The 23,435-nt window shown below is 35.2% G+C and overlaps 2 protein-coding genes across 2 annotated transcripts in view; one reads left to right on the top strand and one right to left on the bottom strand.

Moving 5' to 3' along the window:
- Positions 1–86: 86 nt before the first annotated feature.
- eps8l1a (EPS8 signaling adaptor L1a) lies at positions 87–13,640 on the bottom strand. Its single transcript, XM_073833297.1, has 15 exons — positions 13,506–13,640; positions 10,519–10,606; positions 10,363–10,421; positions 9,752–9,905; positions 9,584–9,672; positions 9,366–9,440; positions 8,967–9,115; positions 6,037–6,181; positions 5,914–5,957; positions 5,719–5,827; positions 5,390–5,527; positions 5,176–5,305; positions 1,942–2,107; positions 1,716–1,848; positions 87–664 (listed from the first exon to the last, which is right to left on the bottom strand). Exons 2-15 carry the CDS (start codon positions 10,604–10,606, stop codon positions 578–580), a joined length of 1,566 nt encoding a protein of 521 aa, XP_073689398.1. The 5' UTR covers positions 13,506–13,640; the 3' UTR covers positions 87–577.
- Positions 13,641–17,876: 4,236 nt separating this feature from the next.
- slc6a16a (solute carrier family 6 member 16a) overlaps positions 17,877–23,435 on the top strand; it is an 18,029-nt gene continuing 12,470 nt past the window's right edge. The window contains exons 1-3 of the mRNA XM_073833296.1: positions 17,877–18,127; positions 22,385–22,616; positions 22,691–22,848. Coding sequence (XP_073689397.1) covers positions 22,385–22,616; positions 22,691–22,848 — 390 coding nt within the window. The 5' untranslated portion in view covers positions 17,877–18,127. The remainder of the gene's footprint in view (positions 18,128–22,384; positions 22,617–22,690; positions 22,849–23,435) is intronic.

Here is a 23,435-nt window from a genome sequence, read left to right as displayed (position 1 = left end):
CAAGCAAGATTTAGAGGCAGGTTTTTAATGTTTTTACACTTTTAATTTTTACAGTGTGGTATGCTGTTACATGCCACATGACCTCAGTACATTTAATATTTATTCCAGCAAGTGACATCAAGTTATCATTTTCCCCTTTTTTTTTTTTGGAAATGCCCTGAACTTGTAGTATAATCAAGCAATAAATTACAAAGTACACATTAAAATCACTTTCAGTTCATTAAACTAACAATGGAAAGGTTAAGCGGTGTACAGTTGCATTATGGGATATAGCACCCAGTGTGGTCTGGTTGTATTCTGTACATTTAAAAAAAATGAATATGATAAAATATAAATACTATTAAAATATGAATACCATCAGTATATTTAATTAAATTTATTTATAGTTAAAATACAATACATAAGGGAATATGCAGGTTTGATTTCTATATGATGAGTCGTAATGATAAAATATATCTATTATCAATGACATAAAACCAACAAAACTCATGGTTAAAAAGATCTTGATTCATGCCACACCTGTCTGTTAAAGCATTAGCATAAACGCTTGTCTGAATGTGTGTGAAAGCGATATCCATTAAAATTCTCCACCCTCTGCTTTCAGATCAACCTTCATCTTCTGTTTCTTCATTATGGCCTCCAACTCAGTGGCTTTCCGTTCATCCTGAAGACAAATATGAAGAGAATTATCATTTACGGTGCCTTGCGAAATTATTCATACCCCTTCATTTTTTTCATTTTGTTATGTGGCGGCCTTATGTTAAACTACTTTAAACTATTTTTTCCCCACATCAATCTACCTACTCCATAATGGTAAAGCAAAAAATAGTTTTTTAACATTTGTGCAAATTTATTAGAAATAAAAAACTGAAAAGATCCCGTTGCATAAGTATTCATACCCTTTTCTGGGACACTCGATATTGAGCTCAGGAGCATTCATATTGCTTCTAGATGTTACTGAACTTCGAGTGGAGTTAAACTGTGGCAAACTCATTTGAATGAGTATGATTTAGAAAGGCACACACCTCTCAGAAAAGGTCTAACAGCTGAAAATGCATATCAGAGCAAAAACCAAGTCCTGAGGTCAAGATAACTGCCTGTAGAGCTCAGTGACAGACTTGTGTTAAGGCAATGATCTAGGGAAGAGTTCAGGAAAAAAATCTGCTGCATTGAAGGTTGACAGAAGCATTATCCATAATGGAAGATGATTGGAACAACTAGGACTCTAGAAAATGTCTGCCAGCCCCCATCCAAGCTGACAGAGCTTGAGAGGTGAAAAGGTGAGGCAAAGAATGGCAGATAATTGCCAAATGCAGATGTGCAAAGCTTGTCACATCATACCCAAAAAGACTTGAGGCTGTAAAGGTGCTTCAACTATGTACTGAGTTAAGGGTATGAATACTTCTGCAATGTACTCATTTCAGTGTTTTATTTTTAATAAATTTGTCAAATTTGCAAATCTGGTTTTGGCTTTGTCATTATTATGGTGTGTGGAGTGTAAATTGATGTGGGGAAAAAAACTAATTTAAAGCAGTTTAACATAATGCTGCAACAAAACAAAAAATGAAAAAAAATGAAGGGGTATGAATACTTTTGCAAGGCACTGTATCTCTGCAAATTTTCCAAGAAATTAGCAACAAATTTTCCTGCCAAAGTGAAAAATGAGAAGGATGAGAGGTACTTTGTGAGAATGTTTTTAGGAGTGAGTGATTTACCTCTAGCAGTGCTTTCTGCACCATGATCTGGCTGTAGACTCTGGTTCCCTCTTCTGGACAAACAGCACGCAGCTCCTCCTTATTTAGAGAGAAGAGCTGAGCTCCAGTTAGGACACCCAGACTCCGTACAGTGCTGACAGAGATAGAGATTACAACATGAGTCAAGGTCTTACATCACTTTCAGCTCCAGACTGACATGTCCGTGAGATGTGTGTATTCTACTTACTAATCATTGAAGCCTTTGGCCCTGAGCCACCCCTGAACCTCAGCCGAAGGGGAGTGATAGTCCAGTGGTGCGGTTGTCTCATTTGCTTTGTTAATTACCACTGGGCGTACTGATGCTGCTCTACCATTGGCCAGTCGCTGCAAGAGCTCATCGTTCATCATATATACTGTTAACACAATAATATTACAGTAAGAAATCAAGTTTGAAATGCACATTTTTAAAAGCGGACATTTCTGATATGATATATGTGTGACCCTGGACCACAAAACCAGTCTTAGGTAACACAAGTATATTTGTAGCAATAGCCAACAATACATTGTATGGGTCAAAATTATAGATTTTTTTTTAATGCCAAAAATCATTAGGATATTAAGTAAAGAACATGTTCCATGAAGATGTTTGGTAAATTCCCTACCGCAAATATACTTATTTAAAAAAAATAAACTTTTTTTTTATTATTATTAGTAATATGCATTGCTAAGAATTTCATTTGGACAACTTTAAAGGCAATATTTTCGATTTTTTTTACCCTCAGAATCCAGATTTTCAGTCTTATTTCTGGTCCTTTCTGTCCCTTTGTTAGGATGCATGTAAAGTTTATTTATTCTGCTTTCAGATGATGTATTAATCTCAATTAAATTAGAAAATTACCCTTATGACTGGTCTTGTGGTCCAGAGTCACATTTAAGGGATAATGTACAGTCAGTCAGTCATTATAAAAATTCCCAGAGAGGTCTCACATCATTCAGTTTTGTTATTTTTCACTAAAACTAAACCTCTTGAAAATTGTTTTTGATAACTGAAATGAGCTGTAGATAACTAAAACATATATGTAACTTTTTAGAAATAAATTCCAAAACTTAAACTTGAAATAATAGACAAAAAGTGATACAATTGCAAATATTTGAATGAAAACTGAAAATCTAAAAAAATTCAAGCTAATTTAAAATATGAATAAACGCTGTATATATATATATATATATATATATATATATATATATATAAACTGTAAATAATACTCAGATAACTCCAGTATAACTCTGAAATGGTTTAGTTTATAATCCTGTTCATACATATAAATAAGAATTATTATTTAAGTCGATATTTATTAATATTTACAATATAGTAAATATTGATTTTTGAGAGTTTAATTATGTGAAGGAAAAAGAATCCCCAGAATAAAACTGGCATAGTATCGAAACTTTTGCCAAGTACAAATGGTCAAACATACAGTTTAGCAGACATTATACAAACATATGTGACCCTGGACCACAAAACCAGTGATAAGGGTCAACTTTTTTTTTTAATTGAGATTTTTTCATTTGAAAGCTAAACAAATAAGCTTTCCATTTATGTATATTGATGTATGGTTTGTTAGGATAGGACACTATTTGGCCTACACTATTTGAAAATCTGGAATCTGATGTTGCAAAAAAAAAAAAAAAAGAGAAAATCACTTTTAAAGTTGTCCAAAAGAAGTTATTAGCAATGCATATTACTAATCAAAAATTTAGTTTTGATATATTTATGGTAGGAAATTTACAAAATATCTTCATTAAACATCGTTACTTAATATCCTAATGATTTTTGGCATAAAAGAAAAATTATATAATATAAATATATATTATATAAAATATATCACAAATAAATTTTTTGATTAGTAATATGCATTGCTAAGAATTTAATTTAAGACAACTTTAAAGGCAATTTTCTTAATATTTTCAATTTTTTGTTCCCTCAGATTTAAGATTTGCTGTGTTATTTCCTGTCCTTTCTGTCTCTTTGTTGGGATTTTCCTATCATTTTCCTATCCTAACAAACCATACATGCATGTAAAGTTTATTTATTCAGCATTCAGATGATGTATAAATCTCAATTTAAAAAAATATTACCCTTATGACTGGTTTTGTGGTCCACATCATTCAGTTTTGTTATTTTTCACTAAAATGAAACCTTTTAAAAACTGATTTTGGTAACTGAAATGAGCTGTAGTAAACTAAAACATATATGCTAATTGAAAAACTTAAACTTAAAAAACGGTTGCCTTAACGGCAATAAATATGTTTAAGAAATAAATTCCAAAACTGAAACAGAAAAAACAATTAATTAAAGCTATATATAAACAATTTAAAGACAATAAGTGATAAAATGACAAAAAAATATTTTAAAATTATTTTAATTGAGATTTATACATCATCTGAAAGCTGAATAAATAGGCTTGCCACTGATGTATATTGTTGTATGGTTTGTTAGGACAGGACAATATTTGGCCGAGATACAACTATTTAAAAATCTGGAATATGAAGGTGCAAAAAAAAAAAAAAAAAAAAAAAAAATCTAAATACCGAGGAAATCGCCTTTAAAGTTGTCCAAATGAAGTTATTAGCAATGCATATTACTAATCAAAAATTAAGTTTTGATATATTTATATAATGATAGATAGGGGTCATTTTCAAAACCAATTTGAAAGTTTTTGTCTTTGAATTTTTAAATTTGACATTAATTTTCATTTTTACATCAGACATATATATCGGTCCAAAATATTGGTTATTGGTCTACTTGATCTGTAATAATCTGTATTGTCATCAGCCCTGAAAAACACATACTGGCTGACCCCTAATTCCAAATACTAATACTAATTAAAATACTAATACTGGAGAAAAAGTCGTTGTCAGGATTGTGCCTAGTTCTGTTCAGTGTTTCCTAGTGTTTCCTCCCCCCCCCCCCACCCCCCCCCCTCACATGGACTTCAGTTGGTTTTTCCCTTTGTCTCCCCCTGTAGTTCTGTGTTTATTGGTTTATTCCCATTAGCTTTGATTTGGTTCACCTGTCTTTTTTTACTACTATTTACTACACCCCCTGCCACTCCTATTTAAGTTGTTTGTTTCCTCAGTTTTATTGTCCGTCGATGACGTTACGTCATGTGTTCTCACTGTTATTGGATTTCTGTCTGTTTCCTGGATTTTGTTTTGTTTTTCTATATAAAGTGATTTTTGTTTATATTCCGTTTTTCCCGGTCTCTCATTGAATCCCCACCACCTTTGTGACAGTCGTCAGGTGTTTATGAATTATTTTCCTTTGACACTATGCCATTCATTTGCATGCATACAATAATTATAAACAATGACTTCACCATCCTCCATAACCTCAAGGTATCTCAAGACTACTTTGAATAAAATGGATTTGTTAAATAGTTAGTGACTAATTTACAAATAACGTAATAAGAAACATTACCTTTATCTCCGTCGTCTCCGATTGGTGGCATACTGTGTGGGCGTGGATCAAGGTGGAATGCATTTTTGCCTGTAGGACTGGGTAGAACACACGACATCCTGCCTCCTCCCGGGGGCGGAATAGGAGCTTTCTATGAAAATATGATAGCAATTAGTTTGTGACTCAACATGTGAGTGTGTTGCTGATTACATATGCGAGTGCATGATGGCTTTACCAAGGACTGGTGGCGTATTACTACGTTGGAAGAGTCAACTTCTGCGTGATTGATTGGCTCGAGAATATTATGTGGAACAAAACCAACCTGGCCATATTCATTTTTACATTTCCACCATCGCTTTGATGACTCTACCACCTAAGACGGAGAGGATAAGACACCGAGATAGAGAAAGTAAGGGTAAATGGAGTGAATTGAGTTTGTGTTATTCAAGCTATATATATAAACCCTAAACTTTTGAATAGTAGTTTAGTGAATTAAAATAATTACAAAATATAAATCAAAATGGAAAGTGACGCCTTGCTTGTGTTTTTGTCTATGCAAGATACCTCCAGAGTTTCTCCATGTAATACTGAGAGTTCACTACTGTTTCGTGCCACAAAGTCATAACTGCAGCGGTACAGTCTTTCTTCATGAGGAGGCAGGGAGTCTTCCATCCTAAACCAAAATCACACACACAATGACACACAATGATATCACCGAGATACTGCATACACACACGCAGCTGACTAGTCAATACTAACCCGTCATGTTCTTGGTATACAGTTAGACGTGCCTGATCAAGGACCTGAGGAAAGACGAAGGCAGGAATTAAAGGTGGTTTGTATTGTGGCTGTGTTTATATCAGTGAGTGTGTGGTTTAATACCTGCTGAGTCTGCATAAGGGCTTCATGTTTGTGCTGGGACTCAATGGGGTCCTCGATGGGTTGTCCATATGGGTCTATGGCCATCGGCTGCCAGCCGTCCAGAAAGACAGGTTTGTACTGAGGCACCATCTCGTTGAGTTGAGAACTGACAAACACACGCTGGAATTAACTTACCAGTTTTGATTAGTTAAAGCCCTTAAAAGAGAAGTTCACTTTCAGAATGAAAATTGATCATTTACTCACCCCCATGTCATCCAAGACATTCATGTCTTGCTTTCTTCAGTTGCAAAGAAATGAAGTTTTTTGAGGGAAACATTCCAGGATTTAGGATAAAGTGGACTTCAGTGGTTGCCAACAGGTTGAAGGTCCAAATTGCAGTTTCAATGTAGCTTCAAAGGGCCCTACAAGATCCCAGCTGAGGAATCAGGGTTTTATCTACCAAAACTACATGTCATTTTATTTCAAAAATAAAAATGTTTATATTTTTTAACCACAAACACACATCTTGCACTAGTTTTGCTATGTTCCAAAGGGTAAGGTAGGGCAAAAAAAACTGCATCTTAGGCTCAATCCCAATTCTACCCCTTACCCCTACACTTAGCCCTACCCCTCCGTTTGGCGCGTTCACGTGAAGGGGTAGGGGTGTCTCATTTCTCTTTTGGTTGGAGGGGTAGGGGTAAGGGGAAGGGCCAGATAGCCCTCCAAACGAAGATTTTTCAGGACCTCACTTCAAACGAAGGGCTAAGAGAAATTTCCAACATGGCTGCTCACTCGAGCAAGCAGACTCGTAAATATAAGTAATTTTTGCCTTTAATAAGGATTTTGATGACAATGTTTCATTATATGTATATTACCTTCAATCTTGTGTTTGTGTTTATGGTGTTGTTTTGTAAATAAACGTTTGCAAAAAAATCGCTAAAGTTTGCTAGCAGATAGCACTGATTGCACGATATTACAAAATATATTTTTATGTCATATACACACTTGACTGCATGTTAGAAACATGAAAGACCAGTGGCACGGCAATTTGCAACGCTGGTGTAGTGGAGGGTGTACGCAGGTATACGGTGTATACATACTTCCACTTTTTAAATCCCCTCTGATGCGCATTATTCAGTAGTGTCCTGCATTCGCCAAAATCATGGCAGTCCACCACATCCAGTCATGTGAATAAATATAAATATTCGCTAAAAACACCCAATAAAGGCAGTGATGATGCAGTCAGGACCGTGGAGCCGGCTTGCTTTGAAATGTATTTGATGATTGCGCCTAATGCACCTGCGCCCGAAAAGTCTACCGCACCAGTAATCTAAATCAGTACATAATAAAAACGAAAAAGAACGCGTTCAAAGAGAAAGTTGAAAACGAAATTCACAAATGATGCATATACTTCTCCAGGCACCACTACACTGATTAGCAATTTGCCGCGCATGTGATAATGCGTTGTTTGTTTTGCTTACGGCCACATGTGAATGAACGGTGCGTACACCGTACATTTGTACTTTTTGAAACATGACAACATTTTGACATCTTGGAATGAGTGATTAACATCGGCGCATGTCCTCTGACGTAACATTAGGAACTAGCGACAACCTATGATGACGTATAACAGTGTTGTAGTGGTGTCCCATTTCTTAGGGGAAATATTTTAGCCCTTCCCCTTTACACTTTGTTTCAAGGGACAAGGGGAAGGGGCGAGGGGTAGGCGAAGGGGTATAAAATAGAATTGGGATTATTTTCTCCTCCATCTTCAAAATTGTCTGACATCTTTGTTTTACCTTTTTTTGTAAAGTACATTTGATTTTTTTTGGATGTTTGCTTTGTAAACAATGAGTCGGTACTTCCGCCTACATCAAGCCAATACAAGATGAGCATTTCTGGTTAAAAAGTATAAATGTGTATTTTTCTTAGAAAATGACAGATAAGATAAGACCCTATTCTTCGAATGGAATTGTTTAGAGCACTTTAAAGTTGCATTGAAAAAATTTGGACCTTCATCTGCAATTTGGACCTTCAACTCGTTGATCCCCATTGAAGTCAACTATATGGAGAAAAATCCTGGAATCGTTCCTCAAAAACCGTAATTTCTTTTCGACTGAAGAACATCTTGAATGACATGGGGGTGAGTAAATTATCAGGAAATTTTCATTCTGGAAGTGAACTTCTCCTTCAATAGAGAATGAACACTTTTTCATTCAACAGGGTTGTTGAATGCTTGAATCTGATTGGCTGACGAATGTTCTAAGATGCGCGATTACCTTTGTGAATGTCTCGGGTGTGCATTATTTTCCAATAATTTGACAGCCAGTCGTCAATTATACTTTACTTATAATTTACTTTTCTTTCCATTTGGAAGCTCAAACGCTCCTTTCCCCATTAGATATAATGCTACACCATTGGGGGACAGCGATCTAACACCATCCTATTTGCTGAATGAAATCCAATACTTGTTTCTTACAAATTTTGTTTAAAAATAGTGCCTGTTTTGCTCTAGAATATCACCCTTTCTTTCAAAATATGATATGCTGATAAGTCTCATTTGGTTCAAGTCTACGCATATATCCATCGCCACTTGTAAGCTGATTCAGTAGCTGTCATCGTATCAGCATTTTATTTTCAGAGATGTATTGCGGTAAAAACAGCAACAGGTAGCGCCAGTACAACCATTTTACATAATCGAAATAATGGGGATAAAAATAATAGTCAAAAATATTTATAAAATAAAGTGGAGTTTTGTAATTAATGTAAACTGTACATTTCTACTACGAATTTCAGTAAGAGAGATCATGTACGTTATATTAAGCCATACAAGTCTTAAAACCCGAGATCCCTTTAAGTGTGGTTCAAACTCAAAGCAGATATCTATTTGGTCATATATTCTAATATTATAATTTCCATTCAAATTTAAATTCTACAGTTTTGTTACTGACTATGGCAGGTTCCAGTTTGGCCCGAGTGACTTCCACAGTGGTTTCTCTTGTTCATTAAGGTTCTGCTGTAGTAGAGAGATTGCTCCACTTGTCATAGCAGGGCTGGAGACCATTGCTGCCAACTCAGGACCACCTGTGGTCTTTACCATCTGGTGAACATACAACAAACCATATACACCATATGGCGATTACAAATTATCTCCTTATTTTGTGAAAAAACTTAACCTCTGTCCTCTTCTAAATTAAAGTTAGACGAAGTTACACCTACATTGCCAATTCTATGTCTAACACATTTTGAATTAGGCATTTTTAAAGGTTACCGTTTGGGTGTTTTTCTCTATATGTCTGCTGTGTGTGTGTGTGTGTGTGTGTGTGTGTGTGTGTGTGTAATACTCTTACCAAGTGCAAAGGGATAAAGACATGGTGCAAGAGTTCTTCTGAGGTTGGCCCTGAGATTTTCGTCTTCAGGCGATCCTACAACACAGACACACACTGGTCAAGCATAGCAGTTTTATAAAGTTCTTAAAGCTGTCATTTCTGCTCTGCTACCCAAAGCAACCAAACAAAATTGCAACAAAAATACCTAAAGGCAAGATTTGTCCAATTCGTCACCTTACCAGTAGGCAGAGAGAATATTTAATCTTCTGAAAAATATCCACAAACTCTTTCTCTGATGGCGGGGTCACTGGTTGTGTGAGAGGGGCATCTACAAACATAGATGTTTAAGATTATTATGTTTCTGAAGGTCTCAGATAGGCTTGTGAATTATGGAAGTCATTTCTCACCATCCTGCTCTTTCTTCTTCTTGCTTTTCTTCTTATCATTCTTTTTGCTATTCTTTTTATTCTTCTGTTGCTCTAGGATGTTCTTAGCCTCTGCCGTCTGCTGTAGACGGGCCATGAAATGCTCCACATCAGCAAAACAGTGATTCACCAACTCCTAAGAGAGGAGGATATAAAAAGGAGGACACTTTTAAGCAAGACGTCCAATTACACAAACATAGTGGTGTTTTCAAGCACTTTCATTAGTCTTTTTAAACTAAAATCCCAGTAACATCATATTTTTCAGGTCAGGGCAACTTGTCACAATTTTTTATTGAAGTAAGTTGTCACCTTTTTGCAGTTTGTAATTTCATACAGTGTTTAAAGTGACAACTTACCCCATAAACCCTAATAGTGGGGTCTGTTGTCATAAAGGTGAAAATGCATTCAATAAACTGTACTTTTTTTCTGAGCAATAATGGTCAACATTATTGCTAAATACGTTAGGGTGTTTATACATCCTCTTTTTAAATAAATAAATAACCTTCAGAAATATTCACAGTAAAAAGTGTGACAACTTGCCCCGGTCTGCATTCTAGACAACAGGCAGTGTCTTATTTAATGGTCATACTTACAACTTCTCTCTGTGCATGGATTAGACCTATGTCTGTTTTCACTCTGTCTCCTCCATTTACTAAGATGAGCAAATACAAAGCAATGAAATATAGTATATATGTATTGTCAAAAATCATACATTTAATAAAATAGACAGAAAATAGACATATACACACATGCATTTACACCTATGGGACGTGTGCTAGCAGCTGTGTCGTTTGCCGCTTTAGACTGTCTCCTGGGGATAATTGGGGGAGCAGCCATCTTAGAAAGCGAAAGAATGAAAATAGAAAAATAAATATATAAAGGATGTTATATAGACAGTGATAAAAATAACTTTCATCCGATTGACAGTTTTACCTGGTCACCTGCTCACACACAGCTGGTTTGGTTCAACTGTACACTGATGAGTCACAATAACAACAAAACCATGGATAGCATGGGCACATGTTGCATTTAAGAGAACAAATGTGATCCTAGACCACAAAACCAGTCATAAGGGTCGAATTAAATCATATCAAGCTGAATAAATAAGCTTTCCTTTGATGTATGATTTGTTAGGATAGGACAACATTTGGCTGAGATACAACTATTTGAAAACCTGGAATCTGAGGGTGCAAAAAAATTAAAATATTGAGAAAATTAAGTTTTTGGCAATGCATATTACTAATCAAAAAATAATTTTGATATATTTACTACAGGAAACTTACAAAATATCTTTATGAAACGTGATCTTTACTTAATATCCTAATGATTTTTGACACAAAAGAAAAATCAATTGTCTGAATTTTTTAATCTACTTAAATTATATCTACAGTTCCTTGGTCACCACTTTGCATGGGACTTTTAGTTAAACATCATTGTGCTACCAGAACCCATTTATCGAAGAGGATTACTGGGTAGTGCACTACTGGGGAGAAAACATTAGAAACTGGAGACAGAATTTCATTCAACTGAGCTGGCAGCCAAACAAAAAACTGAGACAACTATGCCAAGGAGCCTGAGAGAATCTCTTTATATGGTTTAATAAAATAAGCTTTGGGAATTGAGCTGCCACAACTCCCTATAATTAAGACTTGCCTGTTCAGATTTTTCTTTTTTTGCCAAACAAACTCAATGAATGGCTTTTTTGTAAACCTGGTCTTGGCAGGATTGCTTGAGAGTTTCACACATTCGTTGTTTAAGACTCTGGGATAAAGAAGGTTGACATTCCACACATAACCAATACATTACGGCACATTAGCACAGTCACAACTATGGCCTCCGGCTTGCAGAACCCAATAAATGTTTGTCAGATCTTTATGAACAGTGAGCTTGGTGACACACCAAAGCTGTCCCTGGATATTTATTTTTGGAATGAAAATGCATGTTTAGTCTTGTGAGTAATGTAGTGGTCAAAAATATTCTCTTTAATAATAGTAATAGTCAATAATAATAGTCATTAAAAATGTACTTAATCTTTACAGCAAGATTTGAATGCGTGAGACTACTTAAATGAGAAGACATTTTTCTCTTGTGAATTTTTCAGTTTTAAATAAGTAAATAAATAAAAGGTTCTACATAGGACATCGTTTGGAAAATGTATGGATGGATGGAAATAAATAAAATGATATGATATAGACACTAGAGCAGATAAAATGTTTGGAAAAATGAATGATCATGTTCTCCAGCATGGAGCATCTATTGCTTCAGTGGAAGCAAGAACATCTGACTGTCTATACAAAAAGTCTTGATCAATAGGTCATTATCAATGTCACAAATGTACTTAGCTGATTAGTGACCTAAAATAGTGCAGAATCCAAAATATTTTTTATTTTATGTCATACAGTTGAGGTCAAACGTTTACATCCCCCTTTTAGAATCTGCGAAATGTTAATTATATTACCAAAATAAGAGAGATTATTTTTTATTTAGTACTGACCTGAATAAGATATTTCACATAAAAGACGTTTACATATAGTTCACAAGAAAAAATAATAGTTGAATTTATACAAATGACCCTGTTCAAATTTTACATCCCCTTGATTCTTAATACTGTGTTCTTACCTGAATGATCCACAGCTGTGTTTTTTTATATATTTTGTTTAGTGATAGAGTCCCTTGTTTGTTAATTAAACTGACTTCTGTTCTTCAGAAAAATCCTTCAGGTCCCACAAATTCTTTGGTTTTCAGTATTTTTGTGTATTTGAACCCTTTCCAGCAATGACTGTATGACTTTGAGATCCATCTGTTTTACACTGAGGACAACTGAGGGACATATATGCACCTGTTGCAGAAGGTTCACATGCTCACTGATGCTCCAAAAGGAAAAAAAACATGATATTTAGGCAAAATATGAAAAATTTACACATCTCCATTCTGTTCCAAAGTTTTCACCCCCCCCCCCTCCCCCTACTTATGGAGCATGAGTGAGTGTTTGAACCTTCTGTAATTTGGTGTATTTGAACCCTTTCCAACAATGACTGTATGATTTGAGGTCCATCTTTTCACACTGAGGACAACTGAGGGACTCATATGCAGCTATTACAGAAGGTTCAAACACTCACTGATGCTCCATATGTAAAAAAAAAAAAAAAAACACAATGTAAATAATTAATATTATAGATTCTGAAAGTGGGGTGTAAACTTTTGACCTCAACTGTAATAATTCTTAATTTAATGTTTCAAAACCCTAATTAACCCTAATTTTGAATCCCTGGTTTTCAATGTGGTCTCAGGTTTTTGTACCCTGACTTTATTCATGAAAATTGCAAGTAGAAATCTGCAAGAACCCACCACAAGCACCATGTCAAAATCACTGCATTGACTTAACACTCTTGTGTTGTTTAGGAGGAGTGGCAGCATCTATGCCCAGGATTTCTAACACAGGTGCTATTATTAGCAGAGATCTATTCAATGACTTCACGCTGTCATGTCATTGTATCACCAAAGAATAGGTACAAGACACAAAATATAGCTCTTAGATATGAGATTACAATGCATTGAATATTGCTATAGATGAGTGAATACTTTCCAATCCTTCAGGGGAAAGCATTCGTTACCAATGTGCATCTGCATGCTACTATAAAATCATACCTACTGCCTAAATTGCTAATTTTAATTTAAACTGTCAGTTTCCATGGCATTATTATAAAGGTTTAAATGGCTGGTTTAAGAGTCTTACCGTGTGTTAGATGTGTGCACCTGCTTCTGTCACATCTTCTGTTTACACCTAATAGAGAAATGCGAGAACAAGAAAAACAAGTTGATCTGTTTAACTTGAAGAAAGCCTGGACTTCCTTTCTCACTCTCTCTCCTGAGTTTCAGGATATGCAGAACATAGAAACCTGGGTGGAAGTATGTTAATACATTCTGATGACTGCATTCCTCTTACATACCTCTGCGAGACAACAAACACAACAGATCTTTACAGAGATAAGACTTTTATAAGAAACTTATAAAAGGGCCAAACTAGATTATAGAATAGGAAAATAGTAAAAGTAATATGTAAAACAGCACGTAAACATATGTTACAACAACATACATACTCACAGAGCCGCAAAGTCTTCAGCAAGAACTGCATCGGTCGCTGCTTTAGTTGAGTGTGTTCAGGCTAAGCTTGTTTGTCTAGATCTGTCATTCTTCTCATACCCTCCCTCTTTCTTTATTTTTTTTTTTGTCTCTGTCACTCACAGGTATAAAGAAATGCTGTTACCTCAGTGTTTAAGTTATCTGAAGTTCTTTCGTGAGCCTGGGTCAGTTTGTGTAGTGTGCGCTGTCAGCACCCAATACATTTAGAGTGATAATATCTTACTGCAAAGCTTTTGATGCATAGATTGTATTAGTACTGTATTGTTGCTTCGCTGTTTTAAATGGTCATTTCTCATTGTTATGACATTGGTGTTATACTTATGAAACTCTGTAGCTTGCAAAACTATCTATTGATTATTTCTGTTCAAAACAAGGACAACTATTATTAGATGTACAGAGGAATATCTCAAACAACACAAAGTAAATAATAAACATACACTCCCACACTTACATAACCTCTCCCTTGCAGTGATTGTGTCATTTTGATATAAACTCTGTCTATCGCCAAGTACTGCACAATTGCTGTTCGTCCTACCAGGAATTGTGAATCAAGTTTCACATGATACTTTTTGTACCTGCATTTCCTCTTGTCCCTCATTTACAGTGGTACACTACCTTAACGGATGAATCTGCATTTTGAAAGAACCTTTAAAGTGAAAGAATAATTAAACAGTCTGGAGTCGCTAAGTATATTCGTAGACACGCAACTTTTAGGAAAGTTAAGAATGGAAAAAGATTAGTTTAGTTTGTGAACAACGTCTGTGTATAAAGGGTTTTCAAAGCATTTCGTGACACGTCATCAGTCGGCCATATTGGTGGCACTGAATGTCAACAATGCAACTGAACAAAACAAAACTGATTGTTGCTGCTGAAAATGGCCAATTACTGTCATGTTTCGAGCTATGCTAATCGGTCAGACTGGAAAAAACATTTGGAGTACAATAGACTGCCAAAAGTTAAAGGAGAACAAAACTGAGGAACAAAAGGCGTTTGTGGTTGACCAAACTGAACCAGGATTTCCAGGGCAAGAATCTTGACAACATTCGTGTTTGTTCTTATCATTTCCGGTCAGGCAGGTGAAATATTAGACTAATATCTTAATTAATACTGCTCGTATGCATCTTTAGCACTTTAGTTTTAACGAATTAACTTTATTTAGTCAAAATATCGTGACTTTTCCCGCCCTTAAGTCCCACTCTATATGATTTAGCAGATTCTACACATTTTACTGCATTTTAACCAGCATAAATTAGCAGAACAATGTATTCAGTAGTACATTAACCATGCAATCCATGCTGTTATTTACATCCGAGTATCTCCAATATGGCAGCACATCCAGGTAACTGACTAAACCGTGACATAAGTGCAAACCCTCTATTTATCGAACAGGTTGAGTAAATGATTCACTCAAAAAGACACGCTTATGTCCACCTACCGTGGAAACACGCAAAATTTCTTGGGACACCAAAAATGATAAGATGTCACACTTGATGGCTTTTGTTTTATCAAACATCAAATACATAACAATTTCATACATTTAGACTGTGGAAAGTATAGTTTTCCATCTACACCTTTTTCACAACACTGCAACCCTGCATTTTTGCTTGTGGCGTCATCCTCTCCTCTTACGAATTGGCCATATTGGGGGCAATGCATGTAAACAATGCCACTGAACCGAACGATACTCGCACATCTTGCGATTATTGCTGCTGAAAATGGTCAATTATTGTCATGTTTTGGGCTGTACAAACCAGTCGTATCAGGAAAAATATTTCTAGTACTATAGACTGCCAAAAGTTATAACAAATCAAGAGAAGAGTGAAAAAAACTGTCTGAGGTACAAAAGGCGTTTGTGGTTGGCCAAACCGAACCAGGATTTCCAGTCCAGAGCAAGAATCTTGACAACACTTGTGTTTGTTCTTATCATTTGAAATGATTAGGCTAATATCTTAATTAATACTACTCATATGCATCCTTACCACTTTTAACTAATTAACTTTAGTTTGTCAAAATTGCGACCTTCCTGCTTATATGTCCTTCTCTAGGCTATATGATTTAGCAGCCTCCACACTTTTTCTTTTTTTCGTGGTTTAGACAGCAATAAATTAGCAAAACAACACATTCAGTACATTAACCATACAATCCAAGCTGTTGTTTACATCCAGGTATCGACAATATTGCCGAACATCCGGGTAACGGACCAAACCGTGACATATGTGCAAACCCTCTATTTAGGGAACAGGTTGAGTAAATGATTCAATGATTCACTTACAAAGACTCGCCTAGCATGGAAGCATGCACAAATTTTTAGGACAACCAAACAGTTTATGATGTTACACTCTATGAATTTTGTTTAATCAATAAATGTGTAACATTTTTTTTTTTACATTTAGATTGTGGAAAGTTTCAGTTTTCAATCTGTCATTTAACAGCAAACCTGCATCTTCGTTTGTGGCGTTGTCCTCTCCTCATACGAATTAGCAAGAAAGGATTCTCTAAACTTTTTTGTTGAACAAAAAAGTACAGAAGTACAGTAACAGAATAAACAACTTATCCACACTACGTTTCTTTGCATGAGATTCTGTTTCATGGTCTCCCGCAGTCACGAATGCAGTGCCGAATCAGTGAAGGAAAAAGATTCAAAAGATTCGACTCACTGGGTTCAATTTAAAACTCAGTTTCAGTCTTTCACAATTGACCCTGGACCACAAAACCAATAAGCAACCTATCAATAAATAAGCTTTTCACTGATGCTTGTTTTGTTACGATAGGACAAAATTTGGCCAAGACACAACTATTAGAATATCTGGAATCTGAGGGTGCAAAATGTTTAGAAAATCGCCTTTAAAGTTGTCCAAATGAAGTTTTTAGCCATGCATATTACTAATTAAATTAAGTTTAATTACTAATTAAATTACTAATAAAAATTAAGTTTGGATATATTTACGGTAGAAAATTACAAAATATCTTCCTGAAACATCAACTATACTTAATATCCTAATGATTTTTGACAAAAAAAAAATCTTATCTCATTTTGACCCATACAATGTATCCCTGCTGAAAAAAACAGCATATGCTGGTTAGGTATGTTTTGGTGCTGGGATGCTGGTTTTAGCTAGTTTAAGCTGGTCCTTTGCTGGTTTATGCTGGTCCTTTGCTGGTTTATGCTAGTCCTTTGCTGGTTTATGCTGGTCCTTGACCAGCATAAACCAGCAAAGGACCAGCATTAACCAGCTTAAACCAGCATCCCAGCACCAAAACATACCTAACCAGCACATGCTGGTTTTTCAGCAGGGATCTTGTATCTATTGCTACAAATGCTACTTAAGACTGGTTTTGTGGTCCAGGGTCACAATTTCATCCCAGCCTAAGTGATTTTAACCCTATTTCCAGTCCTAAAATAATGCCCTAGATCCCTGTAGATCGAAGGCATTTCAGTAGCCTAAAGAATCATGATAGCAATAATAACACTGATGATGCTCAGATTGTAGGAATTTTAGAAAGCCTCATGTAGGGCAATAGCGCCCTCGTGTGTTAAAGAAGGTGCAATAGGCCTTCTTGGCAAGAATGGGTGATGTTATGTAACGTGCCCCTTCTCACAAGAACTTGTTACTTTACTTCTGCTCTTGTAGCAAATGTAGTAGCTATACGTACCTTTCTATAGGCTCTCAACGCACATGAAAAACAATGTGCTTATTCAAAATATAAACAAGAGGCGTGGCGCAAGGTGGAGCTTAGAAGTCATGTATTACCATACATAACTCTCATTTTATTTCAGCAGCTCTCTAGACTTTGTGTACTTAAACACTTTATAGGTATAATATTAAAGGGAACACTGCAGACCCCAAAGGGGGAGCTCCGCGTGTTCTGTAATGTGACACAAAAAGAGTTGTCAAGAAGGGGGAGGGCACGTTACAACATAGGTAAAAAAGCTCATGAGTTGTTCTCCAATGACAGAGCACCCAACACAACGTCAGGGTCTGGCTTTACATTTGCCTTTTACCAAAGTTGTACATTCGGAGCCGAGCCCTCCAACGTGGCGATCTCCCAAGCACCCGAACAACCGTACAACCGCGGAGTAAAAATATTACTGCAGCGGGTCCGAACCACTGGATTATTCGCTCAATCGATAACACAGAGGCTGCCAGTCGAAGAGTAGCGGTTTAAGCAAAAAACTACTACTACAGGGCAACTCCCCCTGAAACGGGCTGTAAGGTAAGACTCAAAGAACTTTGTTGGTGCTACAACTTTTTTTTATAAGCTGCAAGCGAGAACTTGACTGAGTTTCAAAAGTTTTCTTAACATATGTGCATGTGTGGATATGAGTTGTATACATTACCTTAGAGGTTATTTACCAGTATCAAAAAGCGAGTAAGAAACTAACACATTGTGTCCTAATGCAGTTGAGATTTAGCATAAAAGTTTGAACTCAAGACACTGACTATGTGATCAATTCTGTCTAATTTAATCAGTATTTACAGTTTATTTACAGGCAGAATGAGTGTAAATACACTGGTGGTGTGTTATATATCATATTCCTTGTTGTTGGAATGGTATGTTCTTAAAATACCGCCAGCTGCCAAATTTACACCAAGCTGGTGATGTTGCAGAAACTTTCTGCCAAAAATATACCTTGAGTGTTTTAATTTAAACTTCAAGTCAGAATGTATTTAAACAACGCAAATAAACCAACAGAAGCTGACCCAAAGTGCTGCACAATTTAGAATATAGAATATGTGTATACAAATGTTCATATAAACACCAAATAAATACATTTGTACAGTTTCAATAACATAATTGATATTTTAAAAACAAAGATTAACAGTCAGCATTTGTTGCAGACAGAATTTTTTTATTAGTTTTATTATAGCATTCGACTTCGTAGTTAAAGCTATGTTTCTTATATCTAAATATGCGAACTTGTGTTTCTTACATGTTTCTTAACTGTAAATACATGAAGTTCTTGTTTACACACAAGTGAATTTCTGCTTCTTTCAAGGTGACATAAATATAAACCGCATTTGTGCCATAAGAGCAAATGAGAAGGCGTCAATTTCAATATTTCAATTAAATAATCAGTGGTTTAGACACTGTGTTGATACTGTCTACATGTACAGTCATGTGTTCTCATTGACAGTGGCATAAATTAAATCAAACGAGACTGGCACTGAAAAATAGCACAGCCAATGAAATAACGGGTTGAGTGGGAAGGTCACTGGCGCTCGGAGGATTAACAAAGAGGCAAAGAAATCTGTTCACTTTCCCACTACGTTCAGACTTTTTGTCTGTCTTTATTGTGTAATTTAGCTGTGTAGTTGTGCCAAGTAACTACCTAGACATGTGATGTGAGGACACAAAGGCAAGAGCGGGGTGAGATGTTTATTTTCCCCCGGTCACGAGATCATCACAGAGGTATCGGACACCTTGAAAACTTTCCACCTCACAAAGTTCGGCTGTCAGTCAACTCAGAATGACTCCAGCTCTGACGCAGTAACACACCTCTTTCTCCTTCTCCTTACACGCTCTCTCTTTGCTAGAGAGGGTTCTGGACAGCGGTACTTTTCCACTCTCGCACTGGAGAGCACATAGATCCCAGAGGAAGACCCAGCTTTAATGTTCCATTAAACATATTTTATCAGACTGTCCCAGTTGTAATGCAAGTAGATAACATTTTTATGTAGTAAGCTCACTTAAGGACTTGTTCAGTGAGTGTTCACCAGAGAATGTTTTGGTTTTTTTATTGTGTAAATGTAAGACCACTTGTAAATTTTTCTTTTTGTTAGTTTTTATTGTATTAATGCAACCCTTGCATGTTTCTAATGCAGTTTTTCCATGAAGATAGCCTCATGCTGACATGGCATTAAAATCTGTGCTACCTCTACTAGATCCCCAAACTGGGCCTTATTTCATACGGTGGGTAAATACTGCTTTCACGTCAGCGTTTACCCATGTGGCCTCTTTAGCTGTGAAACTGTGTGTAGGCCCCAGTTCAGGAGCTTTCAACCTTTTTAAACCCCTTTAATACCTGCAAATATGATGATCCCCCTTCATGAAATATGAAGGCGACTGTATACATGTATTTTAATGCATACAGACCCATTTATACTTTAACTTTAAATTAAAAAACATAACATTTAAAATTTAACATTTAATTACAACATTAAATTTATAAAGACAAGTTTGTCATGTATCATTGTATTTAGCCAGAATTATTGAAAAATTATGTGGAAAATATATGTATATATTTGCCTAATATTGGAGATTTGTTTAAATTAAAAATTAAATGTAAAACTTTTTTTTCACATGTTTTTGTTTTTTATTTTTACTCGTTCACTATACAAGAAAACACATACAGTAACCAAGATAGACATTATTTCTATAATAAAAGAAGAACACTGATACTGATACAAAATTGTCACCAGATATGTTTTCTTTCAAAAAGCAGTAATAAATAAAGTCATAGTGAAAAAAGTGTCATATAATTGTTTCAAAGTGCAGCAAAAACAGTTTAATTTTGACAGTTTTTTTTACTGTTTAAATAACTGTTTTCTATTTGAATATATTTTTAAAATTAATTTATTCCTGTGATTTCAGTGCCAAATTTTTAACACATGATGATTTAATTCAAATGATCCTTCAGAAATCATTCTAATACTCTAATGTTTTAATTTGCTACTAAAAACATTTATTATTGTTGTTGTTGTTGTTATTATTATTAATACCTAAGTAGAATTTGTTTTTAACAGAACGTTCAGAAGGACATACTTTTTTCTGAAATAGAAATCCTTTAACATTATAAATGTTTTTTTATGTCTTTAAACATTTTTGATCAATTTTAAGCATCATTGCTAAATAATTTCTATAATTTCTTTCCCCCAAAAACAAATGACTAACTTTGGAATTGTATAGTGTATACTTTTTATTTCAGAAAAATGCTGATGTTTGGATTTTTCTATTTATCAAAGAATCCTGAATAAATGTATTCTACCATTTAAAATATTGATGATAATAATAATAATAACAATAATAATAATAAAATGTTTCTTGAACAGCAAATCAGCTTATTAGAATGATTTCTGAAGGATCATGTGACACTGAGGACTATTTAAGTAGAAAGCAGTTGTTTTAGAATGGTAAAAATATTTCTAAATGTTACTGTTCTTGCTGTATTTTGGACCAAATAAATTTTTCTATCAGAAGTTTTCTATCAGAAGTCTTTCCGCATTTTCTTATACTATATAGAACGCATTTTTTTTCCTTGTTTTTTTGCATAAAACATCTGCTTAATTTCATCAGTGTCATGCTGTATTTGTGCTTCACATACTCTGTATTTTATTTTTAAACATTAAGTTTGAAAATAAAACTTAATGTTTCCATCTGTCTGGAGCCTTAGCTAGAAAACAAGCTACAGCTCAAAGAGCTTTTTGACTTCTAACAGTTGGAAATAAACAGCAATTTACCAGCCCAAAGGTTCTTGTACAGGCCTGGTTGTGTGTCTCACAATCACAAGGAGGGCCTCTGTATGTTTATAAATCTCATGTGAAATAGTTTTTGTCAAAATTAGTTTTGAATCAACGGAAATCTGATGCTGGAATTGTGTTTGCGGGCTGTAGTTGTGGTTATCCTCTGTTTATTTTTAAACATTTGGCTCGATATGTATGCAAAAATTAAAATTATTTATATATTAATACATAATATAAAAAGCAACCAATTCATTGAGTCTTTCTACACTCTCTGCTCTCAGTGTTGTACATTCTACACCATATTCTTCTGTTTACCTTGAAGTGAGAAGAAAAGTGATAGCTGGAGGGAAAGAGGGAGATGGCAAGGTAGACTTGACTTTTTGACTTTACTCACTCCAACTTACACAAAGAACACAAAGAATCCATTCACTTCTCTCCAGGGAAGATGGATAGAGTCCAAGGAAAATGAGAGAAGTAAATAGCGCAAAGCAGAGAAATAGATAAAGAAAAATAAAGGGTTAGCGGTTCCCTGTGGTTTTCTGCGAAAGGGGTGTACTTGTCCAAGAAGGACTTGTTTATGCATACTGTGAACAGCATGATAAACGCATATTCATTTCTCTAGTATGTCACTGTTTTAGACCTTCTGTTGACAATAAAATTGCTGAGAACCTGAAAGGAACATTATAAAAAAAGAATTGCTTCACCATTTTATCCATGATGGTTAGGAGCTACGCTGGAAGCAGTGTTATTATTGGTAACTAAAACTATTAAAAATTTATTTTAGTAATAGAAATAAAGCTAAGACTGAAATAAAAGCTAAAACTAAAATCAGTTATAGACAAATAGAAATGTTTAAAAAATGAGCACTTAGCAGCATTACTAAAACTAAATTGAAAACTATTAATAAATAAAATGTAATTCAAAATATTAATGAATAAGTACTATAATAGTATATGAGTAATACTAATATAACAAAATAATTTACTGACAAGCGTTGTGACCTTTCTAGATGGAGAAGCCACCATTGCCCAATGATGAGAATGGGAGTGTATTGGCTGAGAGTCACTCAGACATGGCTCTGATGTCGGCTAATGAAGAAGGGTCTGCGGGTGCTAATGGGCAAGAGGACGACAGGCCAGCGTGGGACAGTAAGCTGCAGTATGTGCTCGCCCAGGTGGGCTTTAGCGTTGGTCTGGGCAATGTCTGGAGGTTCCCCTATCTCTGCCACCAAAATGGAGGAGGTATGTACTGTTGTTCATTGCATGTATGTAAAAGCGAATGTCTGCTAACGCAGTCACACACTCTTTGTCTTCAGGTGCTTTTATGTTACTGTACGTGATGCTGTTGCTCATTATCGGGGTTCCTCTGTTCTTCATGGAGCTGGCTGCTGGGCAGAGTATTCGTCAGGGCAGCATCGGCGTCTGGAAACACATCTCACCTCGGCTAGCTGGCATCGGTTACTCCAGCTGCATGGTAAAACACATCTATCAAACTCTCTGCATGACAGATATTTTAATATGTGACTCTGGACCACAAAAGCAGTCTTAAGTAGCTGGGGTATATTTGTAGCAATAGCCAAAAATGCATTGTATTGATCAAAATGATTGATTTTTCTTTTATGTCAAAAATCATTAGGATATTAAGTAAAGATCATGTTCCATGAAGATATTTTGTACATTTGCCACCATGAATATATTTCTCAATATTTAGATTTTTTTTTGCACCCTCAGATTCCAGATTTTCACAGTTGTATTTCAGCCAAATATTGTCCTATCCTAACAAATGGAATGGAAAGCTTATTTATTCAGCTTTCAGATGATGTATAAATTTCAATTTTGAAAAAAATTACCCTTGACTGGTTTTGTGGTCTAGAGTCACATATTTAAAGAAAATAATATATATATATATATATATATATATATATATATATATATATATATATATATGTATGTGACCCTGGACCACAAAACCAGTCATAAGGTTAAATTTTACAAAACTGAGATTCATATATAATATGAAAGCTCAGTAAATAAGCTTTCTATTGATGTATGGTTTGTTAG

The sequence above is a fragment of the Garra rufa genome, chromosome 1, assembly GCF_049309525.1.
Source record: "Garra rufa chromosome 1, GarRuf1.0, whole genome shotgun sequence".
In the NCBI taxonomy this organism is placed as follows: Eukaryota; Metazoa; Chordata; class Actinopteri; order Cypriniformes; family Cyprinidae; genus Garra; species Garra rufa.
This window is presented reverse-complemented; position numbering and strand designations above follow the sequence as displayed.

What these genes read in the sequence shown, in the direction of transcription:
- eps8l1a (XM_073833297.1), bottom strand. Translation starts at nt 10,606, where the DNA reads ATGGCTGCTCCCCCAATTATCCCCAGGAGACAGTCTAAAGCGGCAAAC. An exon ending in TACATGGAGAAACTCTGGAG is followed by an intron (nt 5,528 to 5,718) that starts GTATCTTGCATA and finishes TCTCCGTCTTAG; the next exon opens with GTGGTAGAGTCATCAAAGCG. An exon ending in GCCAAAGGCTTCAATGATTA is followed by an intron (nt 1,849 to 1,941) that starts GTAAGTAGAATA and finishes TATCTCTGTCAG; the next exon opens with CACTGTACGGAGTCTGGGTG.